This window comes from Phacochoerus africanus, chromosome 2 (assembly GCF_016906955.1).
Source record: "Phacochoerus africanus isolate WHEZ1 chromosome 2, ROS_Pafr_v1, whole genome shotgun sequence".
Taxonomy (NCBI): Eukaryota; Metazoa; Chordata; class Mammalia; order Artiodactyla; family Suidae; genus Phacochoerus; species Phacochoerus africanus.
Window position 1 is genome coordinate 71,570,598 of NC_062545.1, and position 25,794 is coordinate 71,596,391.

At 42.4% G+C, this 25,794-nt stretch overlaps 1 protein-coding gene across 1 annotated transcript in view; it reads right to left on the reverse strand.

Annotated features, from left to right (window-relative positions):
• PREP (prolyl endopeptidase) overlaps positions 1 to 25,794 on the reverse strand; it is a 136,391-nt gene that overhangs the window by 101,960 nt on the left and 8,637 nt on the right. Inside the window, exons 3-5 of the mRNA XM_047761696.1 lie at positions 8,991 to 9,124; positions 7,705 to 7,835; positions 671 to 880 (exon numbers count right to left, since the gene is read on the reverse strand). Of these exons, the coding sequence (XP_047617652.1) occupies positions 671 to 880; positions 7,705 to 7,835; positions 8,991 to 9,124 (475 nt within the window). The remainder of the gene's footprint in view (positions 1 to 670; positions 881 to 7,704; positions 7,836 to 8,990; positions 9,125 to 25,794) is intronic.

Here is a 25,794-nt window from a genome sequence, read left to right on the forward strand (position 1 = left end):
ATATGCCACAGGTGTTGCCTTACAAAGAAAAAAAAAGTTGGTTTTGTTACAAAAAAAAAAAAAAACACAAAAACCTATCTTCTCCATGACCCCCTGGTAGAGAGAACACATCTGTCAAGAATGGACTGCAATAAAAACAGCCCCAATTTTTCACAGTTCCCGGTGTGTCTCCCCTGCCCTTGACTAGCAATTGGTCCTATGACTTGCTTTGGCCAAGAGAATGCAGTGAAATGATGTTTCAGGAGCAAGCCCAGGCATCAAAGAAGTTGTGCCTTTTGGTCTTCTTGGAATCCTGCAGAGCTGCCATTCAGTCAAGCCTGGGCTGGCCTGCCAGAGGGTAGGAGACCACATCCATCACAACTGAGGCCCCAGACATGTGAAAAAGTCACACCAGAATCAGTCAACTGACTGGCAGCTAATCAGAAGCACCAGACAGAAGTCAGCTATGCCCAGAAGAACTGCCTGGCCAATGTGCAGACTCACGAGCAAAAATAAATGGTCATTATTCTGAACCACCATGTTTTAGGGGGACCTGTTACTAACTGATATAATGTGCTTTGAGGAAACATAGTTTTAGACCAAGCAACCTCTAGGTAGGTCTAAGTTTCTCTCTAAGTAATGTGAAGTCACATTTCACCAAAAAGGTGCTTCATCTGAAGTCTCAACTTACCATCACTTTTCCCATCCTGTTGGGGGTATGCATTGTAGAACATTCCCTTCCCATCATGGGTCCAGGCCATACAGCTGAACTTGACTCTTTCAAGCACATCCGGAAGCTCTTTGGTACCATCGACTTTCATGAACTTGATCGTTACCCAGTCTGAGCCGCTGGCACTCAGACCATATGCAAAATATTCACCATCTTCACTGAATGCATAGCCTAGGGGACACATGAGAAATTATCACGGTGAACATGGGGACACACCTCCCAGCGTTGCCCACCTCCCACTGTGCTGTCCGACAAAGCTGCATTCCAGCTCCAAATCTCTAGCAAAGGGATGGTAAAACCCACCCATATAGACCAACCAGGACAACATGAAAATTCTGTATACCACATGGAAACATAGAGAAGCATAAGGAAGAGGAAGACAGCTTGTACCAGCAAGGTCCGAGCTACAGAGAAATACAAGCTTCTGTTGCACATGGAGGCAGAGTGTGGTAACAGAGCAAGGCAACTGGTAGTGGGAACTCCAAGGGCTCACCCAGGTCTGCCAGTAATTAGTCCTAGTACCTAAGTTGGACAAAATTTCCTAACCTCTCCAGGTCTTAGTTTCTTCATCTGTAAAATGAAGTACTGGATTATATGGCCACTAAGATGCTTCCATTTTAAAATTTCTCTATCTCAATAAGCAGTTTGTTTAAGAGCAGAGCTCATCTGGGACGTCATCATATTTCATTTATTCTCAAATGAGAAGGCAGGGGAAAAGGAGAAGGGCAACTGCTTTCAGAGTACTGACTGACTGTAACAAGACTAAACTGGAGCCATGACGTAATTTCTGGAATGGATTCCAAACTATTTGAAATCACTCTTTACAACCTCATTTTCTTGAGCACTGCTGGCACTCAGGGATTAATGTCCAACTCATCCGACCACCACAAGCCTGAGCATTTGCAGTGCAGGCTCCTACAGTGTATATTCCAAAAGCGACCATGGAAGAGAAAGAAAGGCAATAGCACTGACGGATTCCCTACCACATGGCATCCAATTCCTTAGTGCTATCACAGACAGAATGTTCTAACTGCTGTGGAATGTTTCCTGATATTTATGCTTACATTGGCTTTTATGATTATAAAGAATGTATAGTATTTGGTACCAGACAGTGATATTAGAGATTTCCTCTTACAGTGTCTGCTAAACTTCACTGGAGGTTGAAAAATTTCCTAAGAAACCCAACTATATTCAGAGGTTTCCTACTAGTTTACACAGTTTTATTAATAGAAAATAAGTTTAAATTTCACAAAACCTACTTATTAATCACTTATAATTCCTATAAAGTATCTAGGCTCATAAGTATATAAATGCAGAAAAGAGTCAAGAAAGTGATGAGGACTATTCACTTTTTACTCCACAGAAATTATATATAATTTTAAATTTTTAGGAAAAACTTAAAGTACTTTTGATTTGAAATATCTGTTTAAAAAAATCATATACTATCAAAAGAACCTGAATGTCTACCTGTGCTGTAACTTCTCTATAATATCATTTTCAGAAAACTCAAAGACTGAGACCAAGCTCCATGTCTAATTTACCTTGTCATCCATCAGGGCCTGTATATGACAAGCATTACATAAAAAAGGAAATCCTTTGGATGAGCTGCAAGTTAGATTCTGGTAAAATGAAATGATTTTGTATAGAGGGTATATTACTGCATAGAATCAGTGTACTAAATTCATTTTATAACTCCAAGATCAAATTCATGGAAGAATATTCCAATAAGCTGGCTGGCATGTTATTTTCCATACTGATTACTCCCAATATTAATTAGATTAAGGACTATTATTTACATACACAGCCTACTAGGGGAGAGGAGATGGAACCCACTAAATGACTGAATGCCCTTATGAAAGGAACTCTGCACAAATCTGCTAGAATAGAGCTCTTTAATTTCCACATCGATTACAGATTACAGGACTTTAGTGCTCCAATTACTCAATGCTGTAGGGCTGAACTAACACCTGTGTTTGTTTCTAAAAGAGAGAGGATGCTACAGAGGAAACGTTGAGCCAACTTCACTAAAAACAACTAGAATGCTGGCCAGAGATGATTCTCAGTGTGTATGATTTTTCAACCACAGAACCAAAGTACAGCCAACTTCCTTACCTTAGAAGTACTACACATGGCACAAATCTGATGTAATCTTATAGCTCATGGAGGGGGTTATCTTGGGGGGTTATTTAGGAGACATAGAGTAACTGCATACATACTTTTGCATACAGCAAAACTTATTTGTTGAGTTTTTAAATTTGCACCCTCAGGGGACAGAGTACCAAGGTGCCTAACTTCTATAAGACCATGTTTTATAAACTTCTTATTCTAACATACTAACAATAAACTACATTTTAAAAACTCATCACGTTTTCCCTTCAAGGAAGTTGATCTCATAAATATTCTTTCCTGATTTATATTTATACTTAAAAAAATTCTTTGTACAGCTCAAATTGTTTATAGAGACTTACTATGCAGCGAAGGGATTAAGATGGCTGAGTAGAAGGACTTAAGCTCAACTTCTCTCACGAAAACACCAAAATTACAACCAGCTGCTCAATGATCATCAACAAAACAGACTGGAAACTACAAAAAAAGATGTGCTACACACAAACATAAAAAATAAGCCACATTGAGACGGTAGGAGGGGCACTTCTGTGATATAAGCAATCCCATACCCACCAGGTGGGCTACCCACAGACTGGAAAATAACTGTTATCACAGAGGCTATCCCACAGGAGTAAGAGTTTGGGGCCCCACAACAGGGTCCCATGCCTGGGGGTATGGCATTAGGAGGCATATGGAACATTTGGCATTGAAGGCCAACTGGGCTTATGCACAGGAGCTCCATAGGACCAGGGCAAACGGAGACTCCACTCTTGAGGGGTGCACATGGGTTTCATGTGCACTGGGTCCCAGAGCAAAGCAGAGACTTCATAAGAATGTGGGTCAGACCATCTGTGGGTCTTGGACAATTTCCTGGGAAAACAGGGAGTGGCTGTGACTTACTCTGGGGGAAGGACACTGGAGGCAGAAGTCTTGGGAATAATCACTGGTGTGAACTCCCCTGGAGGTGGCCATTTTGGAAAAATCTGGCTCCATCCATCAAGGCTGAGAAGCCCCAGGCTAAAAAACAAACCTGGTGGGAACACAGCCCTACCCACTAGCAAACAGGCTGCCTAAAGTCCTCCTAGCCACCCAAACTTCTAACCATACCCAGAGACAAAGCCCCACCCATCAGAGGGTTAAGAATTAGCTCCATCTACCAGTGGGCAGGCACCAGTCCCTCCCATCAGGAAGCCTAAAACAAGCCCCTATACCAACTTCACTAACAAGGAGGGAAACATCAGAAGTCATTTTGCAGCCTGCAAAAATGACACCACAGAAAAATCTATACAAAATGAAAAGGCAGAGAAATATGACCCAGATGAAGGAACAATAAAAAAAAACAACAACAAAAAAAAAACCAAAAACAAAAAACCCAGAAAAACAGCTAAGTGATCTGGAGTTTAGCAACCTCCATGAAAAAGACTTTAGGGTATGACAGTAAAGATGATCCAAGATCTTGGGAAAAAACTGAGGCAAAGACTGATAAATTACAAGAAACACTGAACAAAGAAATAGAAGATTTAACGACTAAGCAAGCAGAAATGCAAAACACAATTATCTGAAATAAAAAATTCACTAGAAGGAACCAGTAGCAGAATACAGGAGGCAGAAGAACAAATAAGCAAGGTAGAAGACAGGCTGGTAGAAATCACTGACACAGAACAGGATAAAGAAAAAAGAATAGAAAAAAAATGAAGACAGTCTAAGAAAACTCTGGGACAACTTTAAATGCACTAATATCCAAATTACAGGGCTGCCAGAAGACAGAAAGAAAGGGCCAGAGAAAATTTTCGGCTAAGAGATAACTGCCGAAAATTTCCCTAACCTGGGAAAAGAATCACTCAGTCAAATCCAGGAAGAGCAACAAGTACCATATAAAATAAACCCAAGGAGGAACACCTTGAGACATATTTTAATCAAACTGACCAAAATTAAAGACAAAGAGAAAATATTCAAAGCATCTAGGGAAAAGCAACAAACAACATACAAGAGAACCCTGATAAGGTTATCTGCTATTTTTCAGCTGAAACTCTGTAGGCCAGAAGGGAGTGGCATGATATACTTAAAAGTGATTAAAGGAAACAAACCTCCAACCAAGATTACTCTACCCAGCAAGGTTCTTGTTCAGATTTGAAGGAGAAATCAAAGGCTTTACAGACAAGCAAAAGCTGAGAGAATTCAGCATCACTAAACCAACTTCACAACAAATACTAAAGGAATTTCCCAAGTGGAAAAGAAAAGGCCACAGTTGGAAACCTTAAATGGAATTGGACTAAATGCTCCAACCAAAAGACACAGACTGGCCGAATGGATACGAAAACAAGACCCATATATATGCTGTCTTCAAGAGACCCACCTCAGTTCCAGGAACACATACAAACTGAAAGTGAGAGGACGGAAGAAGATATTCCATGCAAACAGAAATCACAAGAAAGCTGGAGTAGCAATACTCTTATCAGACAAAACAGACCTTAAAATAATGAATGTTACATGAGACAAAGGACATTACAGAATGATCAAAGGATCAATACAAGAAGAAGATATAACAACTGTAAATATGTATGCCCCCAACATAGGATCACCTCAATATATAAAGCCTTAAAAGGAAAAACTGACAATCACACAATACCGGGGGCCTTTAATATACCAATTACAGCAATCAACTAATCATCCAGACAGAAAATCAACAAAGAAACATAGGCCTTAAACGATGTATTAGACCAAATAGACTTAATAGATATTTTTAGAATACTCCATCCAAAGCAGAAGAATACACAATCTTCTGAAGCACATAGGGAACATTCTCCAGGAGAGTTCACATTCTGGACCACAAATCAAGCGTCAGTAAATTTTTAAAAACTGAAATCATATCTAACATCTTTTCTGACCACACCACCACTATAAAACTGGCAATCAACGACAAAGAAAAAACTGTACTCTGAAAACTATTAAGATGCTGAAGAAAGAAGTCAAAAATGATACAAACAAATGGAAAGATATGCCATGCTCTTGGATTAGAAGAATCAATACTGTCAAAATGACTATGCTTCCAAAGCAATCCACAGATTCAATGCAATCCCTATAAAATTACCAACGGCATTTTCACAGAACTAGAGCAAAATATTTTAAAATCTGTATGGAAACAAAAAAGACCCTGAATAGCCAAAGCAATCCTGAGAAAGAAAAATGGAGCTGGAGGAATCAGACTGACTTCAGACTCTACTACAAAGTTACAGTCATTCAAAACAGTATAATACTGGCATAAAAAGAGAAATACAGATCAGTGAAACTGGAGAGAGAGCCCAGAAATAAATCCACACACCTATGGTCAACTAATACTATGACAAAGAAGGCAAGAATAGAAGTGGAGGAAAGACAGTCTCTTCCATAAGTGGTGCTGAGAAAACTGGAAAGCTACATGTAAAAGGTTGAAATGAGAACACTGTCTAACACCATACACAAAAATAAACTCAAAATGGGTTAAAGACCTAAATGTAAGACCAGCTACTATAAAACTCTTAGAGGATAACACAGGCGAAACACTCTCTGACATAAAGGACAGCAGTATCTTCTCAGATCCACCTCCTGGAGTAATGACGATAAAAACCAAAATAAACAAATGGGACCTAATTAAACTTAAGAGGATTTGTACAGCAAAGGAAACCCTAAACAAAATGAAAAGACAACCCACAGAATGGGAAAAAATATTTGCAAATGAAGCGACTGCCAAGGGTTAATCTCCAAAATATATAAACACCTCCTGCAGTTGTATCAAAAAAACAACTCCATCAAAAAGTGGGCCAAAGATCTAAACACACATTTCTCCAAATAAGACAAATAGATGCCCTCCCAAATACATTAAAAGATGCTCAACATTACTAATTATTAGAGAAATGCAAATTGAAACTGTAAGATACCACTTTACACCAGCCAAAATGACCATTATCAAAAAGTCTACAAACAATAAATGCTGGAGAGGGTGTGGAGAAAAGGGAACCCTCTTACACTGCTAGTGGGAATAAAAATTGGTACAATCACTATGGAAAACAGTATAGAGGTTCCTTACAAAACTAAAAATAGAATTAGCATATGATCCAGCAACCCCACTCCTGGGCATTTATCCAGAGAAAACCATGACTCATTTGTAGCACTATATACAATAGCCAAGATATGGAAACAACCTAAATGTCCATTAACAGCAGAATGGATAAAGATGTGGTACATATATATGATGGAATATTATTCAGCCATAAAAAGGATGAAATAATAGCATTTTCAGCAACATAGATGGACCTAGAAATTGTCATTCTAAGTGAAGCTGGACAGTGAGAGACAAACATTATATGATGTAACATGTAATCTAAAAAAAGGATATAGATGAACTTACAGTATCACAGACTTTGAAAAACTTATGGTTACTAAAGTGGACAGGTGGGCGTAGGGAATAATGGAATGGGGGTTTGGGATGGAAATTTTCTAAAATTAGGTTGTGATGATGGTTGCACAACTATAAATATAATAAAATTCACCGAATTATTTTTAAAAATTGCTTATAGAAGAGGATGAATTTTTTTCCGCTAACAGAGAGGCCTCAGGGATGCTATAGGAAATGATGATGATACTTCAAAATCCCAGAAGCCCTAGAAGCTAATCTGGGTCCAGTGAGAATTATTCTCTAGTTCTGCTTCACACCATCAGAAGAACATGTGGCTATTCATGTGTTCTAAATATACTGTGCAAAAATTAGCTTTCCTCACACTGAAAGTGTGTCTGTTCTACAATCTGGTCCACACTCTGGTTATTTCAGAGGTCGGGCAACTGTGCCAACATCAGAGCTGTGAGCAAGTCGAGGGCTGGGATTCGCGTTGGCCTGACTGTGTAGCTCTCACCTCGGAGCGCCACCGTGCCGTCATCAGAGAGTATGTTGGGGTCGAGGAACACTCTGGCTTCCCCCTCTAAGGAATCCTGTACATATAATACTCGTTGGTTCTGCAAACCTGTATTGTAAAAATAGAAATACCTGGGGGACAGAAATGGCCTATATTTAGCTGTGGAGTTTTCTATTTGTGCAACAAAATCAAACATATATAAACAAAGAAAAACAATATACAAAGGTACAACCTCAAACAGGCCCTGCCAGGGACATGCAGACAAGAGTGGAAGGCTCCACCATCTCCCTGTATTCAAATAATCTACTGTAATTCTGCATACTAGCTAAATAAATCTGCTTTATTTGCTAAAATTAAAACTGATTTCAAATAATGCAGTAACTTTTTCTTTTCAATGCTGGAGACAGCAGATTTGCTAAAATGAAGCGCCAGTTCCCTTCCTGAGCTAGGCTGCTAGGGGAGGAGGTGGACAAACCTTTTCTGTAATGGACAAGACTACAAATCATTTTGTACACCATACAGTCTCTCATGCTGCTACCCAACTCCGCAGCTGTGGTACAAAAGCAGTTTACACGTGGTACCATGTCAACTGGTACAACCACTATGGAAAACAGTATGGAGGCTCCTCAAAAAACTAAAAGTAGAATTACCATATGCCCCAGAAATCCCACACATCCAAACGGGTATAGTTGTGTGCCATTTAAACTTTATTTACAAAATAAGGGGTCAGCAGGGCGTGGCACGCAGATCATATTTTGCTGATCCCCATGCAGGGGGAGTCTAACAAATTCTAAAGTAACTTCATGGCAAGGAGACTTAAAAAGTGAACAAGAGACTTTATTTAAGTGGATGTCAGAGGGAGAGGAACCAGAGTGAACTGTTCGGAATGACTTCCTGGCTCATTTCCATTCTTGGATGGAAGAAACACATATGATAAAACTTTTTCAAGCAGTATAAGCCAAAGAGAATTAATTTTAGAGGGAAACAATCTCCACTGCTGTCTCTGAATCACGTTATCTCACCATTACTAGACCTAAGACAATAACTTTCTACAATCTCGACTTTGTCCCAGGACACATCTCTACTAAATTTTTTAGTCCTTCTTTTAACAATTTCGACAACAGGCCAAAAAATATTATTCTCATATTCAAGCATGGAAATGAATTGATTTTATAATGAATTAGGTTTATTAACTAATAAGTTATCTGGTATTTATACTGCAAAATTTCAGAATGCATTAGATTAGAAAAGTAAAAAGAAAATTAAATGAAAGCAACTTCCCATACCTTTTTCCTTTTTTGAAGTGGCAACTATACTTGGGGTAGTCATACAATTCAGTCATCCTCTCTTTGTATAAACCTCTGATAGGACACTGCTCAAGAAATGGCACAGTGATCTTGTTCTGGGCTTCCACGAAAGCCTAAGGAGAAAATGTAAATGACCAAAGCAAGTCAGATGTAACATTTTCCACGTGGAGTATTATCCATTAACATCTATCAGCGAGATCCAGCAATTTCACTCTGGTGTTATATTCTAAGGAAACAAAACACCATGTCAAAGTGGTATCTGCAGCCCTATGTTCACAGCAGCATCATTTACAACAGTTACAACATGGCAACAACCTCAGTGTCCAGTGCTGGATGAATGCATAAAGAAAATGTGGACAATATAGACATGGTTACGTATTACTCAGTCATAAAAGAGTAGGAAATTCTGCCATTCACAACACAGATGGACCTCAATCCCTTGAGTCAAACAGAGAAAGCCAAATACTGTGTGAACTCACTCACAGAATCTTAAAACATAAAACCCCCAAACTCATAGAAAAATCAGATTTGTGGATACCAGAGGTAAAGGACAAGGGGAACTGGGAACTGGATGAAGGTGGTCAAGAAGTACAAGCTTCCAGCTATAAGATAAATATAAGGGAGTTCCCGTTGTGGCACAGCGGAAACAAATCTGACTAAGAACCATGAGGTTGCGGGTTCGATCCCTGGCCTTGCTCAGTGGGTTAAGGATCCGGCGTTGCCATGAGCTGTGGTGTAGGCTGCAGACGTGGCTCAGATCCTGCATGGCTGTGGTTGTGGTATAGGCCAGCAGCTGTAGCTCCAATTCAATCCCTAGCCTGGGAAGCTCCATATGCTGTGGTGGGTGCTACCATAAAAAGCAAAAAGAAAATAATAATAATAAAAAATAAATAAATAAAAGTTAGCTATAACCAGAGGTATAAATGTACAACATGATAACTACAGTTAACACTGCTCTTTGATATACAGGAAATCTGATGAGAGAATAAAACCTAAGCGTTCTTATCACAAAGGAAAAAATATTGTTTTCTTTTTTTTGGTATCTGTATGAGATGATGACTGCCGACCAAACTTATCTTGGTAATCATCTCATGACATGTAACTCAAATAATTTTGCTATACACCTTAAATTTATACAGGGCTCTACATCAATTATATTTCAATAAAACTGGGAAATTTTTTTTTTAAAAATTTATCAACGAAAGCATACTCTCCCTCAATAAATAACAATAACTACCTAACACTTACATGGCACTAACTATGCACCAAGCAAGTATTAATTCATTTAGAACTCATAATCTTATGGAGAAGGTTCTTTTTTTAGCCTAACTTTATGGATGGGGAGACGAAGCCTTAGCGTGGTTAAAAAGGTGCCCAACACAACATGCAGCTGGGAAGTTGCAGAGCTGGCTCCAGAATCTACGCTCTTACCAAATGCACTACATTTCTTCTCACCCGCTGTTGAGAAACTACACGTACCCTGTGCCAAGGCTCCCGGACTCTTAGCAGCTGGTAATCCCAAATACATCAGCGTTAAAGAAATCAAGTTAGAGACTCCCATGTGCAGCTTTCTAATAAGACCTACTACTCTTGGCAATTTCAGAGAACACTGCTAAATTCTGAAACTAAAGACAATTTTTAAAAAAATTGGAAAGTGGGTGGCAGTGACTAAGTATGTTAACAAAAATGGTTTATAAGAGCAAGAGATGGTTTATAGGAAGTCAGGAGGTCCTGGCAGCCAAGGTGGGAAGGGGCAGTTTTTACAACAGCCCAGTTGTATATAAGCATAACCTATTTAAAACTAAGCAGTGAGAAAGTTTAGACTACTATAATGATACTATAATAGTATAAAATCTTGGCCTTATAGTAATTTATGTATGGTTATATGAAACAAGAATAAATGTATCAGTTCTAAATTCAATTGAAAGTTTAATCAGATGTGTATACAAAGGTAAGCCTTTTTTATAGGGGAAACCCTCAGGGAATTAACAACTTAATATACTTGGAATGGCAGACAAAAATGCGTTAATATCAGGGCCCATCCCAGCTCAAAATGGCGTTTAAGTGGGCTCTTCTATACAGGCCACCAAGCCCACTCTGGAGAACCCAGGTTCTGTGCTGAGAGAAAGCTGTGACTCAAAGTTTATCAATGTGCTTACAAACAAGAGAGAGGAGTGTAAGGTATGAAGATAATGAGGAACAACAGTTTTTGCAAAGGATCAATTCAAGAGAAATAAAACTGTCATGGATCACATTTCTTATTTCACTCAAACAAAAAATAAAATTGATTGAGTCCCACAGAAATAAAACTTCAACTGCCTATCACCAGGGGCTGGCACATCTCACCCTGGCCTGCTTTCCTACGGCACTTGAGCTTAGAATAGTTTCTGTATTTTTAAGTTAGGCACACGGGTGGAAAATCCAACACTGACCTTCCTGGTTCACAACATGGAAAACATTTCACATGGCCCTTTGTAGGAAAAATTTGCTGACCCTACTCTACCTCATTAAAAAGTGTCAGCAAGGAAATTAACTTGCTTTTTTAGTTACAAAATTAACGCACAGCTGCAAAGGGGAAGGGGAGCGTTCTGCAGATCACAGTAAGTGTGTGCACGAGCATGACTTTACGGAGGAAGGAAATGCCCAGGTCTACTTTACAGACATGGAAATGGAAGCATGCGGTATTGAAGTCACCTGGCCAAGGTCATACAGTGAGTGAGCAACAGCGCTGAAGCCGTAATTACGTTACTCCAGTCACTGTAACAGTGACTGAAGCAGACTCCTTGCCTGATAGTGGATGTGAAGACAAAGCAGACCCATCCAGGGAGAAACGGGGGCAGCCTGGGCCTCCCATGATTTCCTCCTGCTTGGGCTGGGCAGGCCTGTCAGGGTACTGGCACGTCCACAAGGATTTACTAAGAACCTACTGCGCCAGCACTGATTCAGGCATTGTGGTGACAAATCCAAGACCAGACCCCTGCCAGGGTGGAGCTAACATTCTCCTAGGGGACACAAAACACAAAGCACAGAGTAGTCAGCCTTAAGGACACTCCCAGGAAAACTGGAGCAAAGCTGCTACTGAAAGGAACATCCACAGCCTGCACTGCTCTGAACCCGCCATGTGAGTAGGGGTTTGTGGGAGTGCCACGAGCAACCTCATGCTGCTATGACACCCCAGTTACATTTTACAAAATTACCAAGCCCTAGTGGGAATTTAAAACCCATCATTCCCCACAGATCCTGGGCAACACTGGGAGGGAGTGTCCTTACTTCTAGCAGGTGGTGGGCGGGGCAGGCTCTTCTGAGGCAAGAGGGAGCAGCTCCATAAAGACAGGAGCATTCCAGGACTGAAGGGCAGCGCAGGGCCAGGGCAGAGGACCAGGAGAGGGAGGAGAAGCAGGAGCAGGAGCAGGAGCAGCAGCAGCAGCAGCAGCAGCAGCAGCAGCAGGGCGCCGTGAAAAGGGATAAAGTGTCAGCAAGGCTGGGAGTGAGAGAGACCCAGGAGGGAGCAAGGTCACATGACCCCTGGTGCTCAGCCAAGAAGTCTGACTCTTCACTCCAAGTGCAAGCAAGCTAAGACTGGGTGAGGACACAGCTACCTTTGAAACGGGCTACTCTTGGTTTGGTAGACAACAGACCGTAGGGGAACAAAAGTAGAAGCAGGGAAGACGGTTAGGAACATGGGGCAGGGGTCCAGTGTTGAGAGACAAGGCCAAGTGGAAAGGCTGGTCTCTAAATGGGGCAGGAACAACCCAATGGGAGTGGAGATAGAGAAAATGGGCACACATTTCCCAGAAGGGAGTGGCCTTACCAGGATTCCCACCCTGAGACCCTGGTATGCTGAGGGTCATGGCTGGCCCCCTCCCCTCCCACTGGGGGTCCTCTGAGGATGGAGCCCTGCAGACTCTGTCTCCCAGGGCCTTCTGATCTGTGTTCGTAGGAGGCTGCACCTGGGCTTTACCCTGGCTCCAGGAGGACCATACAAGTCCCACAGTCATAGACCATGCAGTTCATTCTCCTTGGAAACATGGAATGGCGCTCTCCCATGGTTCTCTATTTGCTTTGTTTTTTTCAGATGTCTCATGGTCTCACCATAGCATCACAACTGCTGTGATGGAACCCATCTCATGCAAAAGCTGATGCACCGGCTTTTCTCATTTAAAATGTTTAGACGACCGTTAGGCCAGCCATAATCATGCTACTAAATAACTAAAAAACTAGGCTCACTATATACAATTTTATCACCGCTCATCCACAAATGTTAGTCAATTATTCTAAGCAGAGCAGTAGTTAACTGCACCCTTCCAAGTCAAATATCTAGATGCAAACTGTGTTCAAGTTCTCCAAACTCTAGGTTCTGTCAAAATGTACATCCTGATAATATGGGCAAACTGAAGGTGGGGACAAGTCTTCTGCAAAGGGGCTTTGTGATATTTAGGGTTACAAAGAATGTCAATAAGGTCGTCTTGGTCATTTATGGATTTAACAGTCTGGCTTTTTGGTCTAAAAATTAGAACAAATTTAGGGGAAAAGGAGAAGAGGTCTAAGGATAAAGAAAAAAAACCCAAAAAACTGGAGGAATGTCATGATGATGAGAAGGCCAGGTGAGGAGAATTAAGTTCTCCTTGCTCCTCAGGAGTCTCAGCATCTAACGTCACACTCCAGGATACTATTAAAATCACTGCAACCTGAAAGCCCATGACATGACAGCAGCGGCTGAGCCTTAAAGAGGATCACCAGTCCAGATTTTATAGCTATGGCTGAGTCTGAACACATTTTTCTAAGAATAGCTGCTCAAAGCTGAGAAATCCAATTCACATTTCACTTTGCCTTGACTATTAGAAACCTTCAAAGCAAACTTTCAGTTATGCAAGATGATTAAATTCTAGAGACCTGCTGTACAAAACTGTGCCTCTAGTTAACAATGTCATACTGGACACACTAAACCTTGCTGAGAGGACAGATCTCATGTTAAACATTCTTACCATAATTACAAAAAAAGAAAGAAAGCAAGAAAGAAAGAAAGAAAGAGCAAAGCTCCACTGCTAAGAATAGCTCAGTTGGGAGCTGGAGATGCCTTTACCTTCACTGTCTTTAGAAAGAGTTTTCTTCAAGTTGTCCTCACATGTACTATATTTTAATCACAAAATATCTCAGTTCCTTTTACAAGCACAATTCTTACCTGCATGAATAAAAAGAATGCATACAGTAGCTCATTTTACACACACACACACTCTGGCATGGGTATCACCCAAGTAAAACGAGAGGTGGTGCTATTTACATCCATCAACTTTGGGGAGTCTCCAGTTCCTGCTATAGCACAGTGGGTTAATGATCTGGCTTGTCTCTGTGGTGCTGCCGATTTGATCTCCAGCCTGGTACAGTGGGTTAAGGATCCGGCATTGCCACAGCTGCAGCTTGGGCCCAAAAAAAAGGAAAGGGAAAAAAAAGAAAAAAAAAAAGGAGTTTCTGCTGCAAATTATATACACATATATATATAAATAAATAAGTGTATATATATATATTTATAAAATGAGCTTGTTAAAGCAAGTGGTTGGTGTGACAGCACAGCCTGGTGTGTGCATATGCGTATATGTGTGTATATGTATATATGCATGTGAATGAGCCAGTTAAAACAAGGGGCAGGTGTCCCAGAGCACAGCCAGGCAGAAAACCCCAATGAGAGTCATGTGTGCAGGGCTGAGAGCATCCTAGAAGCCAGAGGGGGAAGCACACCTGGACCCCCTCACTGCTGGGAGTGTAGCAGAATTCGGAAATGACTCCCCACGGGCAGGGATGTCCCCGTAAGAAAGAAGGCAAGAGGTGGTAAAGCTCATGCCTGAGACCACAGGACCCAGGACCAGAAGGGATGGATGGTCACATGGAAAACTGGAGGCAGGTCATGCCAAACAGAGGATGAGAGACAGCTGCTTCAGCAAACAGGTCCAGAAGCTGAGGCTAGAGTGGAATGGAATGAGGTACTTTACAAGGTGAATTTAGGAACCTGTACCCAGATAAGAAAAGAGTGCCCCGTGTATTCCAGGACTCTCGGAACATTCACAATATCAGGATCCTAACGGCAAAGGAAACCTGAAATCCCAAGATGAAAAGCTTGTTCAAGTCATGTTGCAACGACAATGCCACCACCTCCATTACCACGGACGTCTTCCGCCCTTCTCTTCCTACAAACCCCTGTGAACCCTGAGGAGGAAAAATGCTGGATCCAATCGCTGAGAGCCTCAAACCCACAGGGCTTGTCTTTTAACATGAAAAAGACAGAGTAAGTCCATCTCTTCTCTGGGACCATCTGCTCCCAGGTCAGGAAGGCACCCATTGAGCCTCCCGCTGCACATATGTGGGTAACATACCAGGTGGGCCCTGCAAGGGGCCCTGCCAGCCCTCTTTCCACCATCTCTGCCTGTCCTCGTGAGGGCAAATCAACCTGTTCCCTCACTGGGCTAGGTACTATCAATCAGGAAAAGAAAGCAGAGAGCCTCATTCTGACCTCACGATTCAAGACTTGTTCTCAAATATCGCCCCTCCCAGGGTGCCCATTCAAAGCTGGAACAACAACCTCTCCGACGTACACACCACTGGCCAGAAACCTGGCAAGGATAGAGGTGATCTGCACATCAAATCTAAACCCAACGAAAAACCCAACCAGAAGAAATTAACCATCCATACACACACACCCTTCTTTGAATAATTCCTGAATCAATGAGGGAACACAAACTATAACAAGAATATTTAGAAAAAAGGAAAACTAAACCATTAAGAATTAAAGTTCTTGGAATGTGGCAAAACCACCTGGAGTTGACATCTGTTTCTTTCTGGTACCTTTAGGAAGCCCCACTGCTAGACTGGGGGAGGGAGGTGTGACCTCTGCCAGCCATCAGAGCATCCCTTCTCAAGAGCCAGGGACTGATGCAGGGCCAGGCAGACATCCATGCAGGATGAGGCTCAGGGCTGGTCTAAGGCTTTGTTTCATGATCACCATGCACATCGGGGTAGCTGAACTGATCTAGTCCACAGGACAGGACTCAGGAGTGTATGAAACAGGCTCCGGAGACAGAGTTGGTGTCTGGCTGTGTCCCATTCTGAAGGACAGTGCCCATACTGTGACTGAGGAGGCACCTATGGTCCAGGTGAAGTGCTCTGCACCCAAAAAGAAGCCTAGGTCTGGAAGTGACAGTTAGGCCTTAGCAAGTTTGGGGTTCCCCCTCTCTCCTGATCAGATTTTATCATTTTTGGGTGCTGGCAGCTTATACCACCATCTGTCATAGATAATGCTAGTGACACCTCTGTCTGTATTCTAATTATGCTATCTCCTGTCCACAGTCCTTATATAAGTAAACCCTGTTCATTTTCATAAGCAGAGTCTTTTGTCAATTCTTCTCTACATGCAACAGGCAATAAAGTAGTTATGAACCAAGGCTAAAAAACCAGAATCCTTTTTCAGAGACAGAGGTGAACGCTGGGCTGGAAGAAGTTATCTCGTCTTGACGTCTGGGGTGGTTAGAATTGTGTAAAAGCTGAAGAGCCAAGGTCCATCTTTCCCCACCACATGGGAGAGGCTGCCAGGAAATAAAACAGAGAAAGGCGGTTGGTTTCCAGAAACAGGTTTCCAGAAACACCAATGCACTCCTGGATCAGGCTGTGCCTAAAGGTGTGTACTAATCTTCAGTTACGTGGGCCGCTCAGCTTTTTTTTTTTGGCCATGTTTGCAGCATGTGGAAGTTCCTGGACTAGGGATCAAATCCATGCCATAGCAGTGACCCAAACAGCTGCAAGTGCAATGCCAGATCCTTAACCTGCTGCACCACAAGAGACCTCCTCAGCTCCTTTTTTACATGAGCTAGTGTGAGCTAGCTTTCAGGTGCTGCTGTCAAAGAGTCCTGACTGACACAGCTCTTCTAGAAGCCCTTGGGATTGCTGAGCAAGGGGAGGCTGGCTGAGCCTGGGCAGGCTGGAAGAGGGGGAAGAGACCCAAAGGCAGGATGGGGAAGCCTGGAAAAGGTGACTACACCAAAGTTTCATCAGTAAATGAGAAAAAGTGAAATGTAACTAAAAATTCAAATCAGAAAGTTCTAAAGTGACAAAAGAAAATAAAAAGAAATGAATGAGCTAGAAAATTAAAGTGTGTAACTTATAAGGCTTAGAACCATTTCTTTCTTAAAAACAAACACATTCAACCAAAGCTATGGCTGAAAACTCATCAAAAAGGAGAGAAATTACTGACACTGGAAATCAGAAATGATAGCAAAATAGACACACGAACAAGGAGAGTAATATCATTCTAACAAATATTTCATAATGACAGTAAATTTTAAAATCTCAATGATATGGTAAATTTTCTAGGAAATACAAAGCGACTAAAATTGATCCACATAGAAAGGATATCTGAACAGAGCCCAAGAATTCATTGCAATAAAAGAGTTTGTTCCAGATAGCTCTAAAGAGTATCTCAAATTATCAAGCAGATAATTCATACAGTATTTAAGCTATTTAATAATGAATGCAATGGCAAGCTGTTATTAAGCACTGACTTGTATTTATCCCTCTACTATGTTTCAAAAACATCATCACTAAAATTTCACAACCATACACAGTAGTTTTCTCCAGATTATAAATCAGAAAATTGAAGCTTAGAGAGGTTAATGAGCATGACCTATGTCACACCTCTGATGAAACGATAGATTCAAACCCATCTTTCTACCTCCAAAGCCATTTATTAATGACTATACGCTACTGCTTTCCCACAAATAAACAAGTTCCAAGATCTCTAAGGGTTCTCATTAGTTGCTAGGGAAAACAGGGTATAAAGAAAATTCTGGAAAAGGGGAGGCAAGTCAGGAAGCTACTGAAGGTCCAGCCCAGTGGCAGTGCATGCCTGAACCAGGCAGCATCTGCAGGGATTAAGAAAAAGATGGGTATGAGATTTTACGGAGGCAGAACTGGGGCCCTACAGAATCGTGTGCATGACTAAATGGAGAGCCCATCAAAATGGTCAGACTTCCACCCACACAGGAGTGGCGCAGAAGGCTTTATTACGACACTGGCCTTGGTTTCCTCAATGAGAAAAACAAGAATCACAAACACCGCCTCTCCAATTTACAAAGATGCTATAAACAAGTGAGGCGTCTATGATAACCTCAGCTCCTTGAGAGTGCCCTACATAAACCAAAGGTGAGATTATCGTTCTCTAATCATGTCTAAGCATTCTCCAGGGCAGTTTCCCCACACTTTCTGGATCTTAAGAATTAGCTGGTGGAGTTCCCGTCGTGGCGCAGTGGTTAACGAATCTGACTAGGAACCATGAGGTTGCGGGTTCGATCGCTGGCCTTGCTCAGTGGGTTAAGGATCTGCCGTTGCCGTGAGCTGTGGTGTAGGTCGCAGACGTGGCTCAGATCCCATGTTGCTGTGGCTCTGGCGTAAGCCAGAGGCTACAGCTCCAATTAGACCTGGGAACTACCATATGCTGCAGGAAGCAGCCCTAGAAAAAGGCAAAAAGACAAAAAAAAAAAAAGAATTATCTGGTGAGATTTCTACTTATATCAGACACTCTGGAAGTAGAGCCTGGGCATTTGTATTTTTAACAAGTACCAGGTGATTTTTCTGACTGAGTGCTCTGTCCCTGGACATGTCAACGTGGGGTCGTGAATGGATTTTAGATCCATAAGAGAAGAGAAAGAGGCTGGGAGAAGGCAGAATTCTCTTCATTTTTCAGCTGTCAGTTCCTGAATAACTGTCTTCCCAAAGATACCACGTCTGCTATCAGCATTTTCCATAGAGGAAAGAAAGATTATTGAACCAAAGCTGAGTAGCTGTCTACAGGGAAAATATTAATGTTAAATACACACAAGCACCTTAAGAATTTCATCAATGGTCTGGGGTCTGCTTTTCTAAAATGGAGCTTTCCCTGATGGTGAACAAATGAGGCAAGACTCCCAGCCTCTACTTAAGATGTGGCTCAGCCTCCTTTTGGCACTGACCTCTAGCAGCTCAAAGGTGAAGTGGCTCACCCATCCCCCATGTATGGTCCTCCTAGGCTGGCATGTGATGCCAAGCCACCATGGGCCCATCTGTCCTGCTCATCCCCCATGTAACCTAAAGCTTGGTGCTGTGGACACCCAGGCACACCCAGGACTGGGGAGGAAAAGGATGGCACATACACCTACGGAGAGGAAGGAGGAATGAAACCAGCGGACCTGTGGCACTCGGGCTAGCCAGCATCTGTGCTTCCCCCTGCTTAGTGAGACGCTAGCTCCACATGGCTGTTTTGCCACCACAGAGGCCAAAGAGGGTCCCTAAAGCTTCCACCAAATCTTGTTTCACTGCTACAGACAGGCAAGGAGTGAGCACACGTCTGGAGCTCGGCCAACCAAACTCTCTCTCCTGGGATGCAGTCACGTGACCAAGTGACAGCAGGCTGAATGACCATAACCACAGACGCCATTAGCAGGGCTGGGTGAAAAGTGGAAACTCTAGCCATGTAGCCCTAGAACTATCTGGCTCCCACCTGCTCCAAGTCTGGCCCTTCAGTCTACCCCAGGAGCTGGCCTTATATCTGTGCCATGAATCCCTTATTTGCCTAATGTGGCCAGAATTCATCTCGGCTGCTTGCCTCAAAAACCTTGTTTCAGAAAGCAAGAGAAAGGAGACAGAAAAGAGAAGGAACTACTCAGAAAAGACGGCCTAGTACCAGCAAATTCTATCATACTTTTGACAATTACCCCACACACAGATCAAAAGGAAGTTCTCTAAATGCATATTTCCACTGTGGATTTAGAAGAATTATGTTTGCAAACTATAATAAGGCCAAGTATTTCCGTAGGAGGTGGTGAGTGAGACATTTAAGACCTTAGAAGTCTTGGAGGTTGAGATGGTATGTGATAATATATTTACCTAAAGCGTTTCCTGTTTCTACCAGAGAAGGAATTGTAGTAATTCTCAATCCAGGTCCTTATGGGAAACACTGACGAATGGAGGGCAGGATGTTTCACAGGCCAGCTTTGCCAGAGGGTTCACACAACACCAATTAAAATAGCTTTAAGGTAATCTCTGGGCCAGTTTAATCATCATGCTTCAGAAAAATAAAACCACACTTAGAATTCGTAGTTTCATGGGGGTGGGGGGTGCAATGTTCAGAATGTAAGTTATCTTTTCTATAAAACTGGAACTCAAAGAAAATCCTGCTTCGTTTTGTGGATGAAAATAAAAAGACAGAGGCATCTTTAAAGTAATAAGCTGAGTAACAAGCTGAGTAAGTAAATAGAGGGCTAAAGTCTGAAAGTCTACATCTTGATAAGTTTAAGCAGCAATGCCCAGGCTGTACCATATTTGAACAGAGCTCTGCTGTGGGTGGAAAATGAATCTTTTTTTTTTTTTTTTTTCCTTTTTAGGGCCACACCCGTGGCCTATGGAGGTTTTCAGGCTAGGGGTCTAATTGGAGCTATAGCCGCTGGTCTATGCCAGGGCCACAGAAACTTCAGATCCGAGCCGTGTCTGCGACCTATACTACAGTTCATGGCAATGCCGGATCCTTAACCCACTGAGCTTGGTTAGGGATCGAACCCCAACCTCATGGTTCCTAGTCGGATTCGTTAACCACTGAGCCACGATGGGAACTCCCCAGATTCACTTCTTACATGCATGTTCTCAGTTGGGTGTCATTAAAACCTTGGAGCTAGATGAACTGAGTGTGACCATATTCATTTCACAGGTGAAGAAAAGGAATCCCAGCTAAGGCAGCCTGCTGTGCTTAAAGGACAAGAAAGTGGAAGACCAGGGGCTATGACGTTCAGTTCCATCTGGCAAATACTGTTCCTCCTCCCTACTTCCCAACAGAGGTGATGTGAAAAATGCCTGAATGCTCACAGGATGATGGAACAACACACAATGAGGACACAGTTTGTCCTACAGTCTTCAAAAGAACACCGTAAACCCAAACCAGTCTCTCTCTTTTTTTTTTTTTTTGCTTTTCGCCTTTTCTAGGGCCACTCCCATGGCACAGGGAGGTTCCCAGACTAGGGGTCTAATTGGAGCTGTAGCTGCTGGCCTATGCCAGAGCCACAGCAATGCGGGATCTGAGCCACATCTGCGACCTACACCACAGCTCACGGCAACGCTGGATCCTTAACCCAATGAGCAAGGCCAGGGATCGAACCTGCAACCTCATGGTTCCTGGTCGGATTCGTTAACCACTGAGCCACGACAGGAACTCCCCCAAACCAGTCTTCCATGCAATCCTTCCATTATACCCAGCAGTCCTCAGCTCCCAGTCAGCTTGATCTACTTACTGTCTGTTGGCTGAGAAACACTAAACTAGCCCTCCATGTGACTGCAAGTTTTGAGAGCAAGCCTGCACTCCACAAGCTCTGCAGCCTGACAGCAAGATGCAAGTGGAGAGAAGGATCTTGGCTCACTCAGCTCTCTACTAGCTCTTCCCCCACGCTAGGGAGGGCACCCTGCCTGGGGAGATCCAGGCCAGACAGACAGATACCAGCACAGAGCAGAAACTCCTCATGCTACATGATTTTAGGGTTAACCTAAATAACAAAAACAAAAGCAAGCAGGCCAATAGTAAGCCAGATTTCAGGGGAGACAGAGAGGGTCCCAGGGAAAGGTGGTAACCACAGAAACTTTGTTCTCCACTGACCTCTGGGACATAAAAATACCTACACAGGCATTGTAGGCTATTTAAATAGCCTAGAGAGGATTAGAAACCCTTTAAGATTTAAATCTTTCCTGCCAAGGAAGGGAATGAGTGCAGGCAGGGGAAGAGAAAGGTGCTGTTTCCGGTTTCCTTACCTGTCAGACTGAAGGACTACTCCGGCTACCCTCACAGCCCCTTCTCAGCAGGTGGAATGGGGACCCCTAATTATGCAGCTAAATGGGCTGTGGGGGAGGGGGCAGAGATGCCATCATAGAAAAGAAGACCTATGTCATGTATTCCTTTGATCCTATTAGGTAATTTAATTTTTTAGAAGGAATGAACAAAAAAATAATTTTTTTTCTTTTTTTACTGGTTCTTATGAGTTTTTCTCTCATGATCCATAGGGGAAACGGAGCTGCTGTTACTTTCATTTTGCCCAGGGAAGCGCTCAGGGAGAGAAAAAAAAAAAAAATCATTCATTTGATATACTGATGCAGCTGGCATTTAACATGTGGTCACCTCCTGTACCAAAGCCCTGGGACAGAGTTTCTGTGGAAGCCAGACTTGACAATTAGTTACAATTAAGCAGCTATCGCTTGAAAGGCATAAATTTGTCCTTTCTATGAGTATTTTGCCTTCACTAACTCAGTGATAAATTTGGAATATTCAACCAAGAGGTTGAAAGCACAACAGGCTGGAGTACGGGGGGGAGACTCTTTAAAGGACTACAAGGACATTGCTTCCATCTGGACCTTAGGGCTGCAAAACCAGGCCCAGGGATGCAGCGAATCTCTGTCTGTCAGGAAGGCGAGCAGATGGCACCATGGACTGACTGCACTATGGTGGGCGGGGGAGGCCAGGGAAAGGAAATATGATGCCTTTGGTATTCTTTTTTTTTTTTTTAGGGCCACACCCTCAGCATATGGAAGTTCCCAGGCTAGGGGTTGAATTGGAGCTACAGCTGCCTGCCTATGCCACAGCCACAGCAACGTAGGATCCGAGCTGTGTATGTCAGCTACATCACAGCTCATGGCAATGCTGGATCCTTAACCCACTGAGCGAGGCCAGGAATCAAACCCACAACCTCATGGTTACTAGTCAGATTTGTTTGCCCTGCACCACAACAGGAACTCCTAGCCTTTGGTATTCCTGATAGCGAGACAGCTGCTTCAGTGACCAAGGCAGTGTAAGCCAACTCCAGGGGCTGGAGAGGCCAAGGTGACAGGCAGAGCAGTCCCTGTGCCAAGGACAAAGGTCTCTACAATTCGCCAGGATGTGTGGTCCATCTGCACAGTGAAGAACATGGACGATGGGAAGGTCTCAGGATCTGACAACTGGGCCACTGCTGGTCATGAAGCAAATACTTTATACTGATGAGAGAAGGGACAAAGGGAGGAGGGGTTTCAGCTCCTGGAAGGGCACACAGTGGCTTAAGGGACAGGAAGAGTGAAGAATGCCTGCGAGAAGATCTAAAATGAGATCTGAACAGGGCACACAAGGGGGCCAGGATATCAACAGAGAGGAAGAGATGTTTTAAAAAGCTAAGGCAGAGAGAGTGTGGGGCTTGGGGTTCATATGTCTGCCATAGGAAATTCAGGAAGTTCAAGATTAGGAAGTCAAACACACATGGTACTGTCAGCGGGGGGGATGGGTGCCTTGTAGACTAAAGGTTCAAGTTACCTCTGTGTCAACACATCGGGGTACATCAAGGCTGCTACACACTTCCTTCCAGGATCTGCAAAGGACAAGCTGGAAAAGCCTGCTGCATGGGAAGTATGGGATAACTGCCTGTGGGGACCTGCCTACCTGTCTTCAAAGCTTTTTTTAATGACTACAAAACCCTCTCTCTGGCACCTCATGCTGAAAACTTCCAAGGCTGTTACCTGGTGTCCCACTTACTCAAGAGTGAAGTTTCACTATGGTTCAGACACCTCAAGAGTCTATCACACTTTGCAGATGTCTAAGGTGCTTTTAACCCAGCACCTTCCCTTGATCTTATTTTTGTTACATCTGCATTTTCATACAGATTCTCTTAGAGTTACAAAGGTGGTTTATAAAGTTGAAATCATTGGGAGCACTGCAATGTGGCATCCTTCTCCCACTTCATATTCTACCATAAGCACTTTCCAGTTAGAAACCAACTTTAGAGTGCAACATTTTAATAGGTGCATGTACTATATTGCCAAGCGGATCCACCATATCTGGCCTATTGTTGGAAATGGAGATTTCCAATTTTTCACTATTAAAAATAATGCCCCAAACTGGCCCTTTGCTAGAGCTTCCTATTTCTTTCTTTCCCATTTTTTTTTTTTGGGGGGGGGGGTCTTTTTGTCTTTTTAGGGCTGCACCTGTGGCATACGGAGGTTCCCAGGCTAGGGGTCTAATTGAAGCTGTAGCCACTGGCCTGTGCCACAGCCACAGCAACACCAGATCTGGGCCACGCGACCTACATGACAGCTCACGGAAATGCCGGATCCTCAAGCCACCGAGTGAGGCCAGAGATCGAACCCACAACCTCATGGTTCCTAGTCGGATTCGTTTCCACTGCACCACAACGGGAACTCCAAGATCTCCCTATTTCTCAAGTGACAATATTATTCTCCCAGCAGGCCTGAAATTTCTTCTTCTTTAGGTATTTGCTTTTTATTGCTGCTTTCTGATGGGTTAATATCTCATTACTGATGGCATATATGAGTGCTCCTGATTTTATATTTATTTTGTATATATTCACTTTATTGAACTCATTAATTTTAATAAGTTGTCATTTGTTTCCCTTGGATTTTCTAGAGACCTGATCATAGAATCTATAATTAATGATGATTTTATTTTCTCCTCTACAAGTTTTAGTTCCTGTTTTATTGCAGTCAAAGCTTTGCAAACATACAAAAATAGTAGTGACAGAAATATTCAGCCCAGTGTTTAGGTTGTTTTGAATACTTATTATCTTTTTTATTTGTCTTTTTAGGGCCACAGGTGTGGCATATGGAAGTTCCCAGGCTAGGGGTCAAATCAGAGCTAGAGCTGCCAGCCTATACCACAGCCACGGCAACGCCAGATCCTTAACCCACTAAGTGAAGCCAGGGATCAAACCCACATCCTCATAGATACTAGTTGGCTTTGTTACCTCTGAGCCACAAGAGGAACTCCATGAATATTTATCTTATTAAAGTTACTTCTAATTTCGATTTTCAATCTTCATTAATTTTTAAAGTATTAACTAGGACAATTATATAGATTTATTTAATCTACGAATATACTAATATTAAACTGTTCCTGAATTCCTGTGACAAATTCTGCTTTTTTAAAAATAAATCTGCTAACCCTTGTTTATACTCTTTACACCTCTATTCACAAGAAAGGTCGATCCGTATCTTTGCTGTTTAATTTGGTGGCCACTGGCCACATGTGGCTATTGAGCATCTGAAATGTGGCTGGCCTGAATTGATACGTGCTGTGAGTGCAAAATACACATTGAATTTTGAAAACTTAGTTTGAAGAAAAGAATGTAAAACATTTTATTATTTTATATTGATTACATGTGAGATGTTAATATTTGAGTATACTAGATTACATTATTACAATTTCACCTGTTTCTTATGTTTTTAATGTGGCTTCTAGAAAAACTTGAATTATATATGTGGCTTACATTCTATATCTACTGGGCAGGGCTGGCCCACTGTTCCCTCTTTCCAGAGTAGCTTTGTTGAGTTTTTATATCAAGGTTGAGCTGACCTCAAAGATGCAAATGATTGTACAGGATCTTCTACAATCTCGAACGTCTGCTATAAAATAGGGTTACATGGCCTTGACAGCTTGAAAGGATTCACCCAGATTTAAGCTCCCCCGACTACTGTCTTTGAGAATTTTCGAAGTTATAAGTCTGTTCTGACATTCTCTTATAAAGGATAAAGCCTCAAATGACAGGAAGTATCAGAACTGGATAACCTATATTAAATATTAGATTAAATCAAAGACCCACTGATAGAATTTCTGATCTTAGTATAAATGAGCTATCAATGTTCCTTGCCTCTGGGCTGGTTTTTACTGAAAATGTAACAAGTGGTTTTTGGTTTTGAAGGCTATGTGAAGATTCTCCTCACTACACCAAGCTATGCCTAATCCACCACT